Source organism: Mirounga leonina, unplaced genomic scaffold, assembly GCF_011800145.1.
Source record: "Mirounga leonina isolate KUSES-001 unplaced genomic scaffold, KU_Mleo_1.0 Mir_168, whole genome shotgun sequence".
NCBI classification, from domain to species: domain Eukaryota; kingdom Metazoa; phylum Chordata; class Mammalia; order Carnivora; family Phocidae; genus Mirounga; species Mirounga leonina.
The window spans coordinates 39,523,155-39,546,088 of NW_023270426.1; the positions used below are offsets into that span (position 1 = coordinate 39,523,155).

Consider the following 22,934-nt stretch of genomic DNA (forward strand, 5'->3'; position numbering starts at 1 on the left):
AAATACTCCACTTCAATTTCTACAGGATGGAGAATATGAAGGTGCAGAGCATGATGAATATATTGATGGTGATGAGAAGAATCTAATGAGAGAAAGAATTGCAAAAAAGTTAAAAAAGGACACAAGTGGAAGTGTTAAGTCAGCTGGAGAGGGAGAAGTGAAGAAATCAGTTAGCCGCAGGTGAGTCAATTACTGTGCTTCTGGGTGTCAGTTTGTCTTCTTATATACTTCACTTTAAATTAGTATTAAGTCCTCTATTCAACTTATTTTTTTAAACACTATTTTCATAATGTTTGATATGTGTACCATTTGTATGTTAGCCTGTTTGGAGGCCTAAAATAGACCAGTTTTAAAGTACTTACAGCAATGGTCCCATGAGTCAAATTCTTCTTCATTTCTTTCTAATCTCTTCTTTAAAAGCCTCTAAATTTTTATATGTGGGGTAAACAACATATTAGTTAGATATGGAAGGCTGTGTTTGTTTAATATGAATATGAACAGTAGAGTATTGTATAGAATGAAAAGAGAAGTCCTCAGATTTAGGTGAGTAAAATTTGCCAGAATTGGTTATGAAAGTATGTGGGCCTGAGAACATTCTTTAATATCTTTTGATTTATACTATATACCTCTTCTAATCTCAGTGGTATCAAAAAAATTTCAGGAAATGTCTGATGATAAAGAGTTGTTGAGTTTTGTGACTCCTGAAATTCAATTTAATTGAAAAACTCTCCTTTGTGATTCTGTTATTACAACTGTATGGTATACATTTTAAATAATATTGCTTTAAAGATTTTATTTTTATTATTTATTTGAGAGAGAGAGAGAGAGAGAGCGCGCCCACAGAGAGAGAGTGAGAGTGAGAAGAAGGAGCCGGATGCGGGGCTTGATCCCAGGACCCTGGGATCATGACTGTAGCCAAAGTGAGACGCTTAACTGACTGAGCCACCCAGGCACTCCTAAATAATATTGCTTTATAAATGTTTTCAGGGTGCCTGGGTGGCTCAGTCGGTTAAGTGTCTCATTTTGGCTACAGTCATGATCTCAGGGTCCTGGGATCGAGCCCTGTGTCAGGCTCCCCGCTCAGCGGGGAATCTGCTTCTCCTTATCTCTCTCCCTCTGCCCTTACCACCACTCGTTCTTTATCTCAAATAAATAAATAAAATCTTTAAAAATGTTTTCTTTGGATCACCTACATTTGGGGATAAGATAGATGTAACTACATATAAACAATATTATTTTTTTCTGCTATTTCTCAACTTCATATAGAAAAACTTTAAAAGAATGAAAAACATTTCCATGTTTTCATTGCTTCACTCCCTCAGTTTTTTCCTTTATATAACCAGAAAAGTAATTCCCAGAAATTCCCACTGATGGTATGAACTTTTACATTCAGAAATAGTATTTAACTGTAGTAGAATACCTTTGGGCCACTATTGACAATATTTTAGTGCTTATACATCACATCAGCTCAGTAACTTTAAGTCAGATTACATATACAATCAATATATTTTTTCTCCCTCTCTCATTCAAGACATGCATTTTCTGATTGTTAAGAGCTATGAATTTTTTAAAGATTAGGTTTATAATGTGACAAAAAATACATTTTCAGTTTTTTTAAAGATTTATTTATATTTAGAGAGAGAGGGAGAGCACATGCATGAGTGGGGAGGGGTGGGGAGGAGCAGAGGGAAAGGGAGTGAGAGAATCTCAAACAGACTCTGCACTGAGCACGGAGCCTGACACAGGGCTCCATCTCAAAACCCTGAGATCATGACCTGAACCGAAACCAAGAGTCGGATGCTGAACCAACTGAGCCACACAGGTGCCCCCATTTTTAGTTTTTAATAGATGAAACAAATAGTTGTTATGTTTAAGTGCATAATTCCTCAATTCTACTGTCTTATTGGCTTTAATACAATTTCCAATACTTATATACCCTGTAATTAGTTTAACTTATAATTTAGCAAAGCTGAATTTTCTTTAAGAACTAAATAAAGCTTATTTGGCAAAATTTGCCTTAATAAATAGTAAAAACACCAAAACATCTAATTTTTTTTTTAAGATTTATTTATTTATTTGACAGAGAGAGACACAGTGAGAGAGGGAACACAAGCACGGGGAGTGGGAGAGGGAGAAGCAGGCTTCCCGCCGAACAGGGAGCCTGATGCGGGGCTCGATCCCAGGACCCTGGGATCATGACCTGAGCCAAAGGCAGACGCTTAATGACTGAGCCACCCAGGCGCCCCTAAAACATCTAATTTTTTTAAAGATTTATTTATTTATTTGAGAGAGAGAGACCATGCAGATGAGTTGGGAGAGGGGCAGAGGGAGAAAGAGAGAAAATCCCAAGTAGACTCCCCACCGAGCGTGAAGCCCAACCCAGAGCTCCATCACAGGACCCTGATATCATGACCTGAGCCAAAATCAAGAGTGGGATGCTTAACCGACTGAGACATTCAGGCACCCCCAAACATCTATTTTTAACTGTTTCCCTCTTCCCCCAGATTTTTCAATATTCACATCCTTCTTCCACCTTCTAGCCTACCTCTCCTGCCTACAAAGAGAAGTAAAAGAAAAATAAGGAGATCAGGATAGAGGAGAAAGTATGGAATTTCAAAGGGAAAATACAGTTTTTCACTTTTACCTAGAAATATCCATGTTTGTCTCCTGACCACTTGAGTGTAAAAACATTCCAAAATTATTAGTGCTTTTGGTTAGTTATACCAGCTTCATTATAGTTTAAGTCTCAAGTTAATTTTATGTTAAAAAAAAAACCAGAAAAATCTCTAAGAGTCTTAAAAAATTGTAATGTGCTAAAAAAAAAAAAAAAAGATAGTTAATTTAAAGGAATATCACTCCTCAGTCTAAGTTGAATTATAATGGGTATAGCTGCCAGCCAGATAGGATGTCCATGTGAAATCATTATCTATTCAAATATTCAGCCTTTTCATCTGCGTGTGCTAGAAGTAGTCCATTATCCTTCAGTCATTTTCTGATTCAAGCAATAAGATCAGGGAATAGACTAGCCTACCAGTGCTTTAGGCAAGGCGTATAATTTTACTGAAAATTTGTGGTATTGCTTCTGTTGGTTAAGAAACATCTGGACCCTGTTAAAGCTGTTTATCACTTTGGATGTTAAATCTCCAAGCAGGTTTGTTGAGTACTTAATGTGTAAGCTGGGGGATGGTATTTAACAATATAATTTTCAACAAATTTACACAGAGTAGAATCTTTTCGTAATAATGTATTCTCAGCAGTGTCTCCAGTTGTTAACACTATTGAAAACTGGTTAGGAGTTGAAGAGAAAAAAAGTCCAAAGCACATCCTACCTTCTCTCCTTTCTTTTCTCTCATTATACCTATTTTGACTTCATAGGATTTATGTCCCTTTCCTCCTCCTTTACTAAGTGTGTCAGTCTCACTCTCTCATCCAGCCCATCTTCTTTAAGCCTATACCTTCACTACTGGATGCTGATGAGCAGAATCACACAACCATGTACAAGTCCAGCCTTAGCTGTGCCTCCATTGTTTCTTCATGTCCCACCCCCCACAGTGCTTAGTTCAAACCTGGAACTCACTGTCTCTTACCAGATCACCTGGCTTCCTGCTCTGTGAAATAAGAGTAACTCCTTCCACTCATTCTTTTCTTTTCCCCTGCCTACCTTTGAGACTAATTCCTAGTTCCTTCTCCTCTGCTGCAAAGGGAGAGGAATCTCTACCCAAAGTGATTCCATCCTCTTTTCCATCTTTAGTTTTCTCTCTTCACTGGTTTCTTTCCTTCAGCTTATGAATAGACTTAAATCTCTCCCAGCATTCAAGAGTAAAAACAAACAAAACCATTTCATTTTATTTCCTGTCCCCACCTTACTACTTCCCATTTATTTCTAAATACCCATCAGTTAGCTTCTCCCTCATCATTCCACTGAAACTACTCTCACTACGGCCTTCTAATTGACAAATGTAATGGCTTCTTTGCAATTTTTGTTTTTCTTGGTGTCTCTGCTGTGGAATTTTGGGCATTTTTTTTTTTAATCTCTTGTCTCTTGAAACCCATTTTGTTCGGGGACTTTGCTACTTAAATTGTGATCTGTAGACCAGTAGCATTAGTATCACTTGGGAAATAGTTAGAAATGCTGAGTTTCCGGCCCTGTTCCACACTTGAGGAATCAATCTGCATTTTAACAAGAACCCCAGCTGATCTGTATGCACACTAACTTTTGAAAAGCACTCCTCTAGAATACTAATTTTTTTTTTTTTTAAGATTTTATTTATTTGACAGAGAGAGACACAGCGAGAGAGGGAACACAAGCGGGGGGAGTGGGAGAGGGAGAAGCAGGCTTCCCACTGAGCAGGGAGCCCGATGCGGGGCTCGATCCCAGGACTCTGGGATCATGACCTGAGCCGAAGGCAGACGCTTAATGACTGAGCCACCCAGGCGCCCCTAGAATACTAATTTTTATTCCCCCTGTTACTGGACTAGTTCAAGTTTATATATCATTTTACCTCCAAGGTCAGCAACTTGGTAGTACCATCTCTGACTCCTCGGGGCATACATATTACACCTTTCTTACAAGCCTGTGATAGTATGAAATTAGCTTATGCCTTTATTTCCTTCCTTGTGTACCCTTATACTGTAACCTTCTTGGAGTTAACTTTCTTGAAGGTAGAGATTATATCCATTTATGTTTGTATTTCTATGGTCAAACATCAGAGGTACCCAAATATTTGTATAAAAGAATGAACAACAACATCAAAATTATTGAATCTTTCTTTGACAAATCACTTACACCTCTAGATCTTGTAAGTAGGGCGCCTGGGTGGCTCAGTTCGTTAAGCGACTGCCTTCGGCTCAGGTCATGATCCTGGAGTCCCAGGATCGAGTCCCGCATCGGGCTCCCTGCTCGGCAGGGAGCCTGCTTCTCCCTCTGCCCCTCCCCCCCTCTCATGTGCTCTCTCTCATTCTCTCTCTCTGAAATAAATAAATAAAATCTTTAAAAAAAAAAATTAGATCTTGTAAGTAACTTGCTTGTATTTATCACATGGGATTTATTGGTTTACCTATCTATCCCTTGCCTAAACTAAATTCCTTCAGAGATTGCGTCCTCTTTATCTTTTCTTTTAAAAAAGATTTTATTTATTTGAGAGAGAGAACAAGCAGGGGAGGGGCAGAGGGAGAGGGAGAAGCAAACTCCCCACTGGGCAGGGAACCAGATGCAGGGCTTGATCCCGATCATGACCTGAGCCGAAGGCAGATGCTTAACCAACCGACTGAGCCACCCAGGTGCCCTGTGTCCTTTTTAGCTTTACATCCTCCAAGTCTGGTATAGTAAGTAGATGGTCCTTAAAGTTTGTGTGAGTGGATTAATAAATGAATAAATATATTTGTGATGCATTAGAGGAATGGTTTTTCATTCCCAACTGCCTGTTAGATTCACTGGCGGAACATTCAAAGAAATAATGATGGCTAGGCCCTACTTCCACAGATTCTGAATCATTTGGTCAGAAGTGAAACCTGGACACATCCTCCTTTTTAACTTTTTAGCTTTTAATTGAAGTATGATATACATACAGAATATATTTGTCTTAGCTCTATTTCACAGTGCACATATCACAATTACACAGCTTGCTAAATTTTTACAGACCAAATATACCCATATACCCATCATCCAGATCAAGAAACAGAAAATTCCATCACCCAGAAATCTCCCTCTTGCCCCATTTTGGTTACTTCTCCCCTTACCCCCTCAGAGTAACTGCTTTTCTCACTTCTAAGAACAGATTTTAGTTTAGGGCAACAAAACTTTGTAAAATCTCCCCAGATATACTAATGTGCCTCCAGGGTTAAGAACTCTACTCCCCACCACACACATACTCCCTTGATTACTTCTGAGGTACAGAATAATGTAAAAGTAGATTTTAAAAATCATACTGTCACCTCAGATAATTTTTGCAGTCTAACAGTGATAAGACATTTATATCAACTGAATTTAGTTTTAATCTTTGAAAAACATTTAACAGTCAGTATAGTGGGACTCAAATAATTTTATAAGAAATGAAATATGACCTTTGAGTGTTTCTGATGTTTTTAAAAGATAGGTGCTGCTAAAAACCTCAATCAATGTCTTTCAACATTTTCTGTACATTTAGATCACTTGAGAGCAGGCTCCACCCCAGACTAAGTCAATCAGAATTTGTGGTACAGGATCATAAGCTTAAGAAAGCACCCCTGGTTATTCTAATATGCACTCAAGGTTAATTGTAAGTTTGGGATTATTTGGAGCTTGTCTTTTGGAAAATCCTATTTTAAAAGTTGATTGTAAAGAATTATTTTTTTGCCTGTAGATGGAGCCCAACTTCTGCAAGTTAATCCTGTAAACCAAACTGAATTGTCTGCCCTACTATTTTTTAACATCTGTTTATTGATTCATAGTAAACGACCAAAGAGTAAAATCAGATGTAACAGGCAGACCAAATAGTTAGAAATCAATGGTTTGTTGTGGTGATTATAATCATTATGGAAATTCAGTCTTTGTGTAGTTTCTATCAAATGTAATTGTATTGTGATTACTCTTCTAAATTATTCTCATCAAATTGAAATATAAATCAAAAAATACTAACACATATCCTCAAATTATAGTCATCAAACATTTGATAGAAATGTTTCAAGGTTAACTAGAATGGTATTCGTGGGCGCCTGGGTGGCTCAGTTGGTTAAGCAACTGCCTTCGGCTCAGGTCATGATCCTGGAGTCCCGGGATCGAGTCCCGCATCAGGCTCCCTGCTCAGCAGGGAGGCTGCTTCTCCCTCTCCCGCTCCCCCCTCTTGTGCTCTCTCTCTCTCTCTCTCAAAAAAAAAAAAAAAAAATCTTAGAATGGTATTCGTTTTGGTTTTTGATCAGCTATGTTCTGTTTATCCATATTTAGCTGACCTTCTTCATAAAACAACTCTTTTATTTGGTAAAATTCAGTGGAATTTGTATTTTAGTTATGACCTGTGTTAGTTGACTGAATATGAAATATCATTATTATGATAGCACCAGGAATTTAGATATGGCTATTGAAGTTGAAATTGAGATTAAAGATCTGATGAGTTGGATTGAACTTTAAATTATGAAGCAAGGGAAAATGTAGTCATAAATACCTCTTGAGTATACTCCCTGAGGCCTGGGTGAACACCCAAATTAGATATTGCCAGTTGTCATCTCTCAAGTGTCTCTTTGTTGGGTCTAACATGTTACTAGGATTTCTTACTTCCCAGGATTTCTAGCCTTCTCAAAAACATTTGTAACTTTTCTCTCAGCCTTGGGGAATGTCTTAGTCTTAATATGATCCTCATAGGAAGTACAAATTCAAAACGATAATACAGTATTTAAATTTCAAAAATTTAGAAGATAGTGGGACACCTGGGTGGCTCAGTTGGTTAAGTGTCTGCCTTTGGCTCAGGTCATGATCTCAGGGTCCTGGGATCGAGTCCCGCATTGGGCCCCTTACTCAGCGAGGAGCCTGCTTCTCCTTCTGCCTGCCGTTCCCGCTGCTTATGCTCTCTGACAAATAAATAAAAAAAATCTTTTAAAAAAATTTAGAAGATAGTATGCATTTTTAAATTATAGTACAAATTTTTTTTTAGATTTTTTTTTTTTTACTTGACAGAGAGAGACACAGTGAGAGAGGGAACACAAGCAGGGGGAGTGGGAGAGGGAGAAGCAGGCTTCCTGCTGAGCAGGGAGCCCGATGTGGGGCTCAATCCCAGGACCCTGGGATCATGACCTGAGCCGAAGACAGACGCTTAACGACTGAGCCACCCAGGTTCCCCATTATAGTACAAATTTTAAAAGATAATAACAAAGATTGAAGTCCACAGGTATTTTAATGACTCTGTATGAACCATTAGAATCATCATCTATAAGATCCTCCTCTTCCTCTCATTAGAACATTTACAAGCAAGGAGTACCTTAACCATTTAGAGCATTTATGCTTCCTTTTACCTTCCTTTGCTCTGAGATGTACTGGAGCAGATGGTAAAAAATAGGAAGAGAAAGAAATGTGAGATCTATATAGTGGGTAACTGGTCTCTGAATAAAGAAAATTTGCAGTTACTATTTCTTTGGTATGGAGTAGTACTGGTCCAATTACTGTATTTTCAGGAGATATTCGGGTTTATCAGCAGATACTAAGCTTTGGAGCACTCCTAATTTTAATGCGGTTTGCATGGTAACTTGTCCTAGACCTTGATTTTTATTTTTTGTATGTTCTCGCCTAAGCAGTAATCCTGTTCTCAAACACATGCTACTCCTCTTGCCAGACACTACAGGAACTGCTATGTGCCAGCCAGTGCCAGACTCCCAGAACATGAAAACAAAGGAGAAATGATTTCTGTCTGCAAACATTCATCATATAGTGTAAAAGTGACATTATAAACAATGATCACAATTCGGAGCACTTGACAAGTACTCTAAGAGACATGCATGCAAATTATTAAGGATGTTAAGTAGGCAATATATATTTCTGGAACAGATCAAAATACCAGGTCAAAAAAGAGTTGAATGTAAAATTGCCATTTTTGTAGATCAAGAACAGTTAAATATTAGCAATTTCATAAGTTATACCCGAATGCTAATAAGAAAAACCATTATTTGGAGGCACTATTGGAAAGAAATAACATTTTAGCATGAAGGCCAGTCCTTTAAATTAGTGTTGTATAATCCCCCAATGTAGGCTAGACGGTTTATTTTACTGCCTTTACCTATTACATTTTAAATTTTGGAATAGTAACAATTATAATATAAACCATACTATCATTTGGCATTTTTGGCAAGCTTCCATTTTTCTTCTGTTTGGGTCTTTATAGCAAGGATTTTTGGATATTCTGAACAAAACTGTTTCTTGGGCTATTTGAAATAAAAAACCACTTTTAAAATGCCCAGGTAGTTCACTGAGAACCTTAATCCACCTTAATCCACATCCAAGGGATCACCTTCAAAATAAAAGAAAAAAAAATCCTTGAACTTCAGTTATATACTTCAGAAATATGACAACCCTACTGTTTTTACAGTTAGATTTCAAATGGTAGACAGGAAGCAGTGAAATGCACACGTGGGGGAGATTCTCCTGTCAAAATGGAGAAGAGGTATTTGCATCTCTTTAGAATTACCCTTGAGAGTTATATTCCATTGATCTGGTAGTATAAGTTGTTTTTGGAGAATGCAATTGTACATTTGAAATGCAGTGTTGAGATTATATGCAAAAAACATTCTTTAAGTTATTCAAGCATTTGAGGAAGTGTTCCCTACCCTGGAAATTTAGTTACATTGAAGAGTTTTGAAATTCATTGCCTTCCTACTTTCCTTGTCTATACTTTGTGAATTTACCTATAAATTAAATTGGCAAGTATATGGGTGCCTGGGTGGCTTGGTCAGTTAAGCGTCTGACTCTTGGTTTTGGTTCAGGTCATGATCTCAGGGTCCTGAGATGGAGCCCTGTGTCGCTATTCCAAAATTCTTTCCCTCTTCCTCTCCTTACCCCTCTACCCCTCCCCCTACTCACACACGCTCTCTCTCTCTCTCTCAAATAAATAAATAAAATCTTTAAAAAAAAATAAATTGGCAGGTATAATTTGGATAAAATACACAACAAAGAGGCCACTCAAGATGCAAAGATCTTTGTTTAACACAAAGTTAAAAGCACTTGAAGTTACACACGGGCCTGAGGGAGATCTATAATTAGTGATTCTATTTTTTTCTTTCTCTAGTTTTCTCTCTGGATCCTTTCCCCCCTAACCGTTCAGGGATTTTACCACCTTTCAGTTATGGCTTTGCTTATGCACAATGAGTTCCTCCTTTGTACCAGGCACTGTGCTAGGTCCTAGGATGCTGAGATTAGTAAGTCTGAGTTTCTTTACAGGTTGCTTAGTGTCTAGTAAAGGGAGACAGTTGTATGAACAGATGAGGGCTGTGAGGTATTCCTAGATGCTCTAGGCAGACAGTTGTTGTTATTCCACAAATATTTCTTGTTCTATAGTGTTACCGCTTTGCCAAGTCAATTTATGTCTCTAATTTGACCTCCATAACAAAGCTACAAAGTATAGTCTATATTATGATTCTCATTTTAAAAGTAAAGAAAACTAGACTTAAAGAGGCTAAGTGTTTGTGTGTAGAAAGTGGCAAATCTGGTCCTTGAAACTGCTGTGGCCTGACCCCTCTCCAGGGCCCAGAGAAGGGTTGGCCGGGGCCAGCTCATATGTGTCCAGCTGACATGTAACTCTCACATGGGATGTTTCTAGCAAAGGTATGACATCGTGTTAGAAATATTATTCTATATGAGTGTAGGGGATGGATTGGAGGAAGGAGACCGAAACAGAAAGACATTATTACATTAGTCCAAAGGAGAGGTAATAAGGGTCTCATTCACTAAAGTAGTATCTATGGGGATGGATTTAGAGATAATAAGGAGGTAACAGGTTTGGATATAGGAGACCCAAAGGAAAAAGATATACTCCAGATGACTCCTATGTTTCTGGCTTAGATAACTTAGCTGAGTGGTGGTGATAAGTATTGGGATAGGAGCTCTAGATGTTCCTAATGCTCCCCTCAGACATTTTTGTCCTTTTAGTCCTTCCTGATATTCTTCAATGCCCTACATATAAACATACTGAATTGCTTCCTTTATTAGTCAGCTTAAGTTAGGTTATGCTATGGTAACAAACAATCCCCATATCTTAGTGGGTTAAAACTAATGTTTGTTCTCTTGTTCTGGCTACATCCTAGCAAGATCTGTAGATAGACTCCCCATCACTTACATTCATGGGCCCAGAATGAAGGAGAAGCCTCTTGCTGAGAGGCACAGCAGAAGGAAAAGAGTGACGATGGAATCATATGCTAGCTCTTAAAGCTTCTGCTTAGACATGGCATCCATCACTTCACCATTTCATTGGTGAGAGCACGTGATGTGGCCAAACCTGGTATGGTGAAGTATAAACCTTTCCCAAGGAGGAGCAGTGTATGCTTAGAAACAGTAATGTAATTTCGGTCTCCTGCGTTAACCAGGAATTGCTGTAAATGCCTGTGACTGTGTAATAAATTTAGTCATCATCTTCCTGGTGGACAGGACAAAAAAAGATATAATAAACATTACTTAACTGCCATTATCTGAATTTTAAAAAGAAAGGTATCACTTCCTAATTATCACATACTTTTTAAAAGTTATAAAATTCTAAAAGAAATTCTGTCTTATCTATCTTTCCACAAGGGGTGGAGAAGAGCACAATGACTATCTTCTACGAGTTTCACAGAAGATGCAGAAACACTTCATATATACATAACATTAAATCATAACTTTCTTATTAGATATCTTAAGGATCCTTTCGTTGTAGGGAATAGAAACCTACTAAGAAAAAACTCATATTTTTCTATAAAGGGATTTTACATATAAACTGAAGGGATTTCTGCATAAAGGAATAGAGGGAGTTGCACAGAATCCAGATAAAAGAATTGCATACAAGCCTGACAGGAACGTTCTGTTACTTTCTACAGTCTTGTGTTTTCTTTGTAGGGCTCCAGCCTATTGTCTCTTGCAGTTCAGCCCTTCAGAAGTAAATTGACTTTATTTCTGTGTCCCAAAGCCTGACTCTCCAGAGAGAAAATCTTACTGGCTTGGCTTGGGTTAGCTATCCATTTATGTCATCGGAGAGGACAGTGATGGTGGAGGGGGCTCTTAGAAAGCCATGAGATATGTAGGTGTGACAGAGATGGCTTGTCCCTCCATTATCCACTTCCCTTCGTATTTAGTAATGAGAACCCAGATATTTAGCTGGACTCATGACTGCCTCATTAAAACACATTCACCACACTCCTTTGTAGCAAGGCAAGGCCTTGTGACCAAATTCTGGCTAATGAGATGAAACAGATAGTATCAGACTTTCAGGCAGTCTTTTCTAAAGAAAAGAGGGAAGGGGCTAGCCTTGGTGGAATAAAGAGGTTGAAAGAGCCTGGGTCCTTGAAGACCTCATGGAGCCACAATTCTAGCTTGGATTGCCTATCTGGAGTTGTTGGATGTGGGATAAAATAACATTCAAGTTATTTAAAGCCACATCATTTGGAGTTTCTATTAAGTGTAACAGAACCTAAACCTAACTGATACAGTCAGGCTGTTTCTTCCAGGGTTATGAGTAGGGTAGGTTCTCTAAGATGGGAATGTGGGCAGAGAGGAAATGAAGAGCTGTTTCATTATTTTTAATAGACTTCTTAGTTGGTTTTCATCTTGTTCCTGGAAGAAAATCATATTAATTAATAACACCCAATGTCTTCACTGCTCTTCTCACTTTTGGCTGATCACCCTGCTCCTTATTTTATTATGAAAACAGAAGTTGTGAGAGAAATTCCTCATTTTCCCACCAACAATGTATCCATCTGCATCTGAAATTCTCATATGCTTCTGGCAAAGGCAACCGCTTTACTCTGTGCTCTGGTCCTCACACCCTTCCCTTTTTTACACACTTTGGCCAAGCTGTTATCCACCTTACTCTTGTGGCTCATGCTTCAAATGGGGCATATTGTCCTTGCTGTTTCATGGACACACCAAGCTCATTCTTTTTTCAGGCCTTTTTCAGTTACCTTCAGGTAACTTTGGGTTACCTCAGCTTGAAAGTTTCTTCTCTAAGATAATCTTAGTAACCATTCCTTCTCTTCATGCAGTTCCTTGCTCAAACATCGTCTTTTCAGACCACACTATTTAAAATAATTCCTTCCATGCCTATCAGGGGTACATATCCAAATAACCAAGACAAACTTTTAAAATTTGTTTGGCTTTTACAAAATGCATCTGCTAGGATCCACACCCTTCAAAAAACAAAAACAACAAACAAACAAAAAATTCATCAGTAGTGCTAGGATGTGATTGGCTCATAGTTTTTGCAGCCAAATAATTAGTGATGGAAGTACACACATTACTTAGCCTTTTCCTATATGGTGGGAGCATAGGTAAATAAAGGTAAATGAGGTTTAGAATAAAGTTTGAATGCAGATATCCGTCTTTTTCAAAACTAGGATCAGATGTTTGCAGAAGGCAAGGTCATTCTATTCTAGGGAGACAAAGTAAGAGGGTCTCTTCTCCCAACCATCATCAGTTTTCTACAAGTTCTATAACTTTTTAAAGAACCATTACCATAATATTTCATCAACATTAATCTAAAAGAGTGGATTTTGTTCTGTTTTGTTCACCTTATCGAATCTTTGCCTTTATTTGAGCTTGTCTTTTTAAAAGTAGACAATATGAACTATTTAATAATGACCTACTTTGAAGAGGGAGCTCACAGATTTCATTACAGTTCTTTCCTACCTTTTTGCCAACTTTGATACATTAGTAATATTTGATCTCTCTTCTCTCCTTGGTCTTTCTTGTTTAGATATTGCTACACCGTGTGTATTAGTTCATTCAGTGTATTTGTGTATTCATGTTGATTTCAATGTATTTACTATTTAAATGCACCTATGTGAGTGTTAAACCTTAAATAGGATTTCCATTGTTATTTTGAAGTATATCAGAGGCTTACTGGATTTTTAATGTAATTTCGTATTTATTATTCTTCTACTCACTTAAATTTCTCTCTTATTTTAAAGATCCTTAATACATTTTCCTGGTATTGCTCATTGCTAATTTTGTCATGTCAAGTAGTCTGCTTTCTGTTTTAAAATTTATAGTGTTGATTTAGCTACTTCTTTAAAGAATTATTTTGTTTAAGCCGTCTCAAATTTGTTATATGATAATGGGTAGGTTTCTGTTCCTACTGAGAAGTACTTTTCTTATGGTCAAAGGCAGATATTAATTGGCATATGAGCTTATGTACAAAATCCTTTCTCTATAATTTGTATTTTCAGTTTACACATGCACGCATGTACACACACACACACAGTCAAGAGACAGGAAGCTAGATCTGTTCTTCGCTGTATATCTGATTTTCTGGATTCTGTGAAAAAGAATGTTTTCTTAATTATGAAAATTGTATAATGACTTCCTGCCAGTTTTTCTTCCTTTTAGATAAGCATTTACTTTTTTAGACTTATTAATCAATACAAATCAATAGAAAATTTCTGGATATGCTTATTTGTTCACAATATTGACTGTAACTTGAAATAATCTTAAAGACAGTCTTTGTTAAAGGGAATTAAAAAGAAAACCGCTTGGCTTGGCTTCGGAGAGTTTAGAAAGATACCGTGTAGGCCTTATACAAAAACTAGAGTGTTAGAGTCCTTGTATTTTATATCGTGCTGCTATGTGATAAGACTCAGTTTTAGTTGTAGGGTATATGTACTTGCTCGGTCACCTAGATACATAGCTGACCTGTGGAAGTACATTTCGTGTGATAGAAGGTAAGAATGTCTAATCCTGATGCTGCTGGAGAGTGGCCCGGAAATTGAAAGCCAAGATAACATTGCAAAGTTGTTCACCAGCCTTAACTGTTTGGCTTTATGCTCATTATTATATTCTCAGGTAGGATTTGTCAGTAGTCCAGTGAAGTTTTAAAAATTATCTTTTCTTCGTTTTATTGTTTTAGCCCATGCTGTGTAGTGTGGAAAGAATTTTGGAACAAAATGTGTTTACATTTTAGTAGATATTTAAAGGTTTTTCTCATAGTTTTTGTAGTAAATGAATTAGTGAGGAAAATACATATATTACTTAACCTTCTCCTGTATGTTGGGAACATAGGTAAATAAAGGTAAACAGGTTAAAAAGCAGGTCTGGATCTAGATTATCTGTCTTTTCCAATGCTAAGCTCAGATATTTGCAGAAGACAAGGTCACTCTATTCTAGAAAGACAAAGTGAGAGAGAGTCCTTTCTCCTAACTAAACTACCTTTGCTTCTAAGCTGTGCCAGTGAATAGGAACAATTTTAAGGAGCAATAAAGGAACATAACACCTGTTATAGTATGTAAACACGGCCTACAACAACACTTAAACACCTAAGAGCCTGGCCTCCAGAGGAGGGTTACAACCTAAAGATGGTGGGCCTACAGCATCACCACTTTAGGTCTTTGGTGCTATGGCCATAAGATGGAAGGATATCTGCATTGGCTTAATTCATGGACTCTTAAGATAATAGAGAGCCTTTTACAATTATAAACTCTTCTATTAACTCAAAATAATTTTCATAAAACACTGATGAAATGCTGTTTATTCCAACAAAAAAGCATAAAAGATTATTATAATTTATATATTATAAAAGCATATGAGAAGATTAATATCAGTTTGTTCTTGCTAAAAGTTTTTAAAGTAGCATTTGAAGAATGTTTATAAATTCATGCTGTATATATCTTTGAATTATTCTTTTTTAAAACACTGTAGCTGGCTGAATTTTAGATGAAGACCTGGCACCTAAACCTAAATAAAATGCTAACAGTTAACCCCCCTCCAAAGCTATAAATTTGCTGTGGAAATAGATTATGCCAAAGGGATTCACTTCATTTGGGCTCTTTAAGGTTGAAAAGTCAGTTTCAAAGCAGAGCAGCTGCCTAGCCTTAGAATATTATTGCATTCTTTTTCTGTTTCACATTAGTCAGGTTCTGTTTAAGTTTACTTTTTGTTGTTGTTACATTTCTGTTTCTGATTCTTAGAACAGAAAGCAATCCCTCTTTGGAGCTATGATACCTTGAACTATTGTATATTAAGTGTATGCTGTTCACGAAAATCTATAGCATTACATACCTATTAAATCTTACAGAGGGAAAAAAATAGATGGCTACTGGATAGAGAGAGAGATCAATAGAAAGAATACAGAGCCCAGAAAGAGACCCACACATACACACATAGAATCAACTGATTGTTGACAAAAGTACAAAGACAGTTTGAGAAATGATAATTTTTTAACAACTGATATTAGAGTAATTGAGAGTCTGCAAAAAACTGAACATTGACACCTACCTCACACTTTATACAAAAATTAACTTCTAATAGATCATAAACTTAAAAGTAAAACTATTAAGCTTTAAAAGAAAACATAGGAGAAAATCTTTATGAACTTGGATATGCTAATGAGTCTAACAAGACACAATAAGACATGAAGTCCACTGATAAATTGGACTTCATCAAAATTTAAAAAACTTTGGCTCTGCAAAGGATGCTTTTATTTTTTTTTAAAGATGTTATTTATTTATTTGACAGAGGCACAGCAAGAGAGGGAACACAAGCAGCGGGAGTGGGAGAGGGAGAACCAGGCTTCTCGCAGAGCAGGGAGCCCGATGCCGGGCTCAATCCCAGTACCCTGGGATCATGACCTGAGCCGAAGGCAGACGCTTAAGGACTGAGCCACCCAGATGGCCCCAAAGGATGCTTTTAAGTGATGAAAAGACAAGCCACAGACTGGGAAGCAGCATTTGCAAATTACATATCTAATAAGAGACTTGTATCCAGAATATAGAAAGAATTCTGAAAATGCAACACTAAGAAAACAAACCAACTTAAGGAATGGACAAAAGATCTGAACAGATATTTCACCAAAGATATACGAGGCAAGCAGTATATGAAAATGTTATATGTACATCCTTGCTAAAATGGACCACTATTGTAAGCAAGGATTTAAAATTTGTATGTATTACTACTTCACATTTTAGTATATAGTGAATAAGGAGCTAGAAGAAAACAAAGGTTAAAGCTTATGTTTTTCAATCTGGAATTTGACTAATCACATCTACCTACAAGGAACCTAGAGATTAGATTCTAATACTGGCTCTTAGTTTTATATTTTACAGAAAATGTCCGAGTTGCCCACCAAAGCATAGGGACATAGTGGTTTTGCAAAGAGTAGGGGAAGAATGGTGAGGCTAGATGGCTTTCTAATCTTCCTTCAGTGTATTTGCAAAGTTTAACTTACCCAGGATTACTCTCCAAACAATGGACAATCCAGGATTTAAACACAGATATATTTGACTTAACTGCCATGTTATACCTCCCCTGAGATGAGGCATAAAGAGTGGGATATAAGAATGGGGGGGCCAGGATGCAGACAGTACATGCAAAGGCATTGGTGAGAATTTGATATCCTGATAAATGTGGGAACTTACGTACACATGGACGCACATCTGCAGGAATTATGGTAGGAAATATTAGAGGAGTAAACTGGGGCCAATCAAGATGGGCCTTGTATGGCATATTTAGAAACTGAACTTTGTTCTTTAGATGGTGGGAAACAATATAAAAGGTTTAAAATTGGAAAGTGACATGATTAGCTTTTTGTCTTAGAGGAATCATTGTGGTAGTAACATGGAAAATAAGCTGGAAGGAGCCAAGACTAGAGGTTGAGGAGACCGACCAGAAGACTGCTTTAATGGTCCAAGTCCAGGTAAAATATAATGAAAACCCTGACCAAGACAGTATTCTGTTTGCAAGGAAATTTGCATTCAGCATTTTTCCAAACATCTACAATATGCATGTGGTAGATAGAAAGATAAAGATACTCCCATCACCTACAAAAAAGCTCTCAGCTGAGCCAGACAGTATAGCTATCTTGTACACAACGAACTCTATATAAAGCAGAGGCTCAGAGAAAGTACAGTAGCTTCATGGAGGAGGGAGAGATTAATTTTGACTTTAGGGATCAGGAAGTCTGCATGTATGCAAAGTAGATAGCATTAATACTAGGCCTTGAAGAAGGGGTAGAGTTTGAATAAGAGGAAATGGGTGGGAAAGGGAATTTCCAGTAGAGGAAATGGAGAAAAGTACAGCGTGTATTTGAGGAACAATCTGTTGTGAGTAGAGAGGATATAGTTGGAAATAAAGGTGGAAAGATAGGTTGGGACCAGATCATGAGGTACCTTCCAGGACAGTAAAGTGCAAACATAACTCATTTTGCTTGATTTATGTGTTAATTCAAGTGTACAGAAAAACATAGATCAGCTTTTTTTTTCACCTAGAGTACACCAATTTGAAAGACTCAAGGTTGGGTGAATACTGGATTTCTACATTTTGGACAGGAGATACATGAGTAGGAGGGTTTGGTGAGATTACTGTATTAGAGAATTATGTTTATTTTAGTTTTTATAATTTGAAAGTGAACACTAAATCCCTATAGTAAATGAGGTGGTAGTTTAGGGAGAGGAATAAATCTACCTAGTGACAAGATGAAAACAAATTTTATTTCTAGCACTTTGGCAAAAATCTTATTTGTGTAATTAACATTACTTAACAGCTGTGATTTATGAAAGCTTAGATTCTGATTCCACAATCATTTACTCTAAATGAGAGCTGAACAAATCAGCATTTCTGAATATTTCCTCACCTATAAAATGTGATTAATACCTGCCCTTCCTATCTTAATAGGGTTGTGGTCATATCAAATGAAATATACATATGAAACTACTTTTAAAACATGATGCCATTGATGGCTGGTGATTATAGAGTTTAAAGTGCCTTTGGTGACACACAATCCAACCTTCTCATTTAACAGCTGTAGAACAGCTCACTTTCTTGTAGCCCCTTCCAACCATGCCATATTTCAAAATAAAATGAAAACTTAATGCCAGGTAATTGTCAGTGGTTATTAAGCATGTATGACAACCAAATTAGTATTTAAGGGGATGTATGTATTTAAGGGGCATGATACCAAAGAAGTAGAATAAATGAACCCAGTCCATGGGGACAACTTGAGGAGACAAGCCAAGCATACCTGGAAGGAAATGAGACACTGCTGTCTTTCATAAGCATCCTGGCCCTCTCACCTCCCTCCCACATCCCTCTCTAGTCTACAGAGAATGTATTCTGCATCAGAAGTGATTATTGCCGGGGTGCCTGGGTGGCTCAGTTGGTTGGGCGACTGCCTTTGGCTCAGGTCATGGTTCCAGGGTCCTGGGATCCAGCCCCACGTTGGGCTCCCTGCAAGGTGGAGAGTCTGCTTCTCCCTCTCCCTCTGCCTGCCTCTCTGCCTACTTGTGCTCTCTCTTTATCTGTCAAATAAATAAAAACCTTTGGGGGAAAAAAAAAAGAAGTGATTATTGCCTAAATCATGCTGTATAAAACAAGAGCACGTGAAGTTACTTAAGAAAATAATACATTAAAAAGTACAATATGGCGTAGACAGACTGAGTACTCTAAATGCATAGGAAATCCCAAGCGAAATGGTGTGGAGTCAGATGAGGTTAATTAGTTTTCTTGAAGGTTTGTTTTCAGGCAGGTTTATACTGCCAACTGCCAGACCATACACTGGAGTAAGTAGATGATAGGAGTAATTTTGCGGGTGAAAGAAAATACTCTCTTCTAAGATAATAAGTTTGCTAATTTGTTGCATTTCACTTAAGTTGCTAATGACTATTTTTATTTTCATTTGTTTCATCTGAATATTTATTTTAAAAATGGAAGTATTATTTTTGAGAACATCCTGTTTGTAATAAAAACTTAATGACAACTTCATAAAACAAAAATAGCATGTCTACAATTGTGATTATGGACATATTCGTTTAAGGAAACAAATTTAAAAAATAAAATTCTAACTTTAGCTAGTGTACGCAGCTGTTTTATTTTAGAAAGATAAATGTCCTTGCTGAAAATTCAGTGGTGACATTTATTGCTTAGGAAAACATGTTGCTATATTTTTCCTTCTATGTGATTTTTAATATAGCACTTACAGAAACACTTCAAATCTTACTAAACAAAACAAACATAAAATGTCACTTTCTAAAATGAAGTTCTGGTAATAAAGTTTTCCTGTCTACTGCTACTATTTCCTGTAGTTCTGCTTGAATATTTCCAATTCTAGGACCTTGGTCTGCCAAGAGTTAAGATACAGCTTAAAGATTTTAAGATAGGCTTTTTAAAAAGTTTTTCTATTTGACTAGTTTATGAATGGAGCATTTTTATGGAATGATATTACTTGATTTTATGCATTTGACAAGATGGGGAATGACTGATAAGCAGGGCTACTGAAGATAGTTGTGCAGAGGACTTAGCCATGGAATGTGAATATGAGCTGGAATCTAGGTGGAGTTCCACTCCAAGCCTTGTGTACTGGGAAGGCCACATCAGCCCCAGGAATGGGTGCCTTTTTCTTATCTTTCAGCCAAGAAAAGGTGTTTATTTCCTAGGAGATTCCCCCAGAGGGTGTGCCCTTTTGTAATTAACATAACGGTGCTTTATATGCTAGCATGTGGATAAACTTAAGAAGTAAAAGAAAATGAGCAGATAGGTAGGTGGTAGCTTTTCCCAACAGTTACTATAGCACAGATGTGTGGCAGATTTTTAGTGACATGAAAGGAAACTTGGAGACAGTATACTGCAATGGGAAGAGCTCTAGGAAGGGGTTTTGGAAACCAGGGTGCTAGTCCTTGAGCACAGGTGTTTGACCTTGGGTGTTCTTTTCTTGAAAATGAAAGGATGGGGACTACCTTCTACCTTCAAGGGTGCATCCAGTTCTTGACTTCTATGAATGTTATATCTGGAGTGTGATAAGCAGGGAGAAGTTTGAGCTGGGAATTTTCCAAATTGGTGTATCTGAAATGTCATTAAAAGTCCTGGAGATATGTATTTACAGGATCTATAATAATACATCTTGAAATCAAGTAGTTCTCCAGCTTCCTTCTTTCTACTTAGTTTGTTTAATTTGCTTCTTCTCCCCTTCTCCTTTTTCTTCTTCTTGTCTTTTTGTTGCGGTGGTGGTGGTGGTGGTGGCTGTTGTTTTGGTTTTTTTAGCTTCTTATGCTGGAACTTTACATAATTGATTTTGGACTTTCTTCTTTTCTAATGTAAGCATTTAAATCTCTAAGCATGGCTTTCTCGGCATCTCAACAATTTTGTTGTTGTTATGATAATCAATTTTATGCATAAACTTGGCTAGACTATAGACCCTAGTTGTTTAATCAAACACCATATAGGTGTTGCTTTGAAGGTATTCTGTAGATGTGATTAAAGTCCATAATCAGTGACTTTTAAGTAAAGCAGATTCTCGAACTTAATCTGGGGACCTGATTCAATCATTTGAAAGACTGAGGAACAGAGCTGAGGCTTCTCTGAAGAAGAAATTCCACCTGTGGAGAGCAGCTTTAGCTTGTACTGTGGAGCGTTCCAGCTTGCCCTTCTTGATGGCCTATTTGCTCAAATGTGTCATCCACATTTAAGGATTTCAGTCTAGCTAGACCCCATAACTGCACAAGTCAGTTCTTTACTGGAGATATATATATATATATATATATATATATATATATATATATATATATATATATATATATATATATATATAGTAGTATATTCTACTGCTTCTGTTTCTCTGGTTGAACCTGTACTGATATAAATTTGCTTTGAATTTCATTCAATTCAAAATTTTTCCTATTTTCCTTGTGGCTTCTTCTTTGAACCATGGGTCATTTAGAAGTGTGCTGTTTATTTTCGAAATATTTGGGAATTTTCCAGGTATTTTTTCTGTTACTGATGTCTGAATTAATTTCATTGTAATCAGAGGACATATTCTGTACAATTTCAGTTATTTTACATTTATTGAGACTTGTTTTTTGGCGCAGAATATGGCTTATCTTGGTGCATGTTCCACGTGCACTTGAAAAGAATGTGTATTGTGATTGCTTGGCATGTTCTATAAATGACCCCAATATTTGTTATGGCAGTTTAGACTTGTATTTTAATGTTTAAATTATACCTGTTAAGTTACAAATTTCCTTGATTGATGAGATTTTTTTTTTTGAAATGATCCTATTTCTGAAAAACTAAAAGACCAAGTAGTAATTTTTGACTTTATACTTTATTATTTCAATTAATAAGTTAATAGTTATTTGTTTCTTGCTACTTGATTATTTGCAATAGGCTATAATATAACTGTTAGTTTCATGTCTTTTGCTTTCAGTTTTATCTTGTATAATATTTAGAAATCTTTCTGAGTTTCCCCTTGATTATCCAAGAATAAATTTTTAGTTGGTAAATTTTCTTGGACTTGTCCTACTTAATTTTCTTCAGATCATTTTGTGTGTGTGTGTGGCAGTTTAGTTGTCTCAACCTAAGAACAGAAAAAGTACATGGAAATGAAAAATCAGTATATTCTTTTCTGGAGCAAGTTTTTCTCATTTTTAAGAAAACATTAGTAGCCAGGGTTAAAATGGCCTTTGAATTTTCAGTGCATTTTTCTTTTAAGCAAATTCAATGAGAGAAAATAGAAAGTTAAAAAAAAAAAAAGTCTTTGGATCCTTTCCTTAGAAGAGTCCCTGTATTATTCCTTTAAATTATATACCTCCTATATGTGATCAATCTATAATTAATGTAATATAAATTATAAGGTTCTGTAGTGAGTAGAAAAATGGATTAGATAAATCCTTAAGCTTCAGTGAATTGAGAGTATTACTTAAATTTGAGACATTGAAGGTGCCTGAGAAGCCATCTGATCAAGAATCTCACCCAGTACAGAACTTATTTTACTGGAATTTATCCACGTCATAAGCTGTCATACTATGTTTATTTGGGATTTCTTTTTCCTTGTTGTTCCTATTCTTGTTACCATTAGTAACTGAAACTTGACTATAAAAAAGAGACTCATTTGTAGGAGTTAAAATGCATTACATTGTTGTAGTGGGAAGAGTATTGGTTTGGGGTCAAAAACCCAGGTTGTGCCATTTTTTAACTAAGTGCCCTTAGGTGAATGAATTATTTATCTGACCCTCAGTTTATCTGCCCCCACCATATGTACACACACACACACACACACACACAAATGTGTAGAAGAGAGAAAGTATAGCTTCATGCAGCAGTTCTCAAACTTTTTGATCTTAGGACCCTTTACACTCTTAAAAGTTACTGAGGACCTGGGGTGCCTGGGTGGCTCAGATGGTTAAGTGTCTGCCTTCAGCTCAGATCATGATCCCAGGATCCTGGGATCGAGTCCCACATGGGGCTCCCTGCTCAGTGGGGAGCCTGCTTCTCCGAACTCTGCCTGCGGCTCACTCTGCTTGTGCTCTCTCTC

General features: G+C 36.9%; 1 protein-coding gene across 1 annotated transcript in view; it reads left to right on the forward strand.

The window, feature by feature from the left end:
• CWC27 (CWC27 spliceosome associated cyclophilin) overlaps window positions 1-22,934 on the forward strand; it is a 199,771-nt gene that overhangs the window by 32,708 nt on the left and 144,129 nt on the right. The window contains exon 10 of the mRNA XM_035014517.1: window positions 26-180. Coding sequence (XP_034870408.1) covers window positions 26-180 — 155 coding nt within the window. The remainder of the gene's footprint in view (window positions 1-25; window positions 181-22,934) is intronic.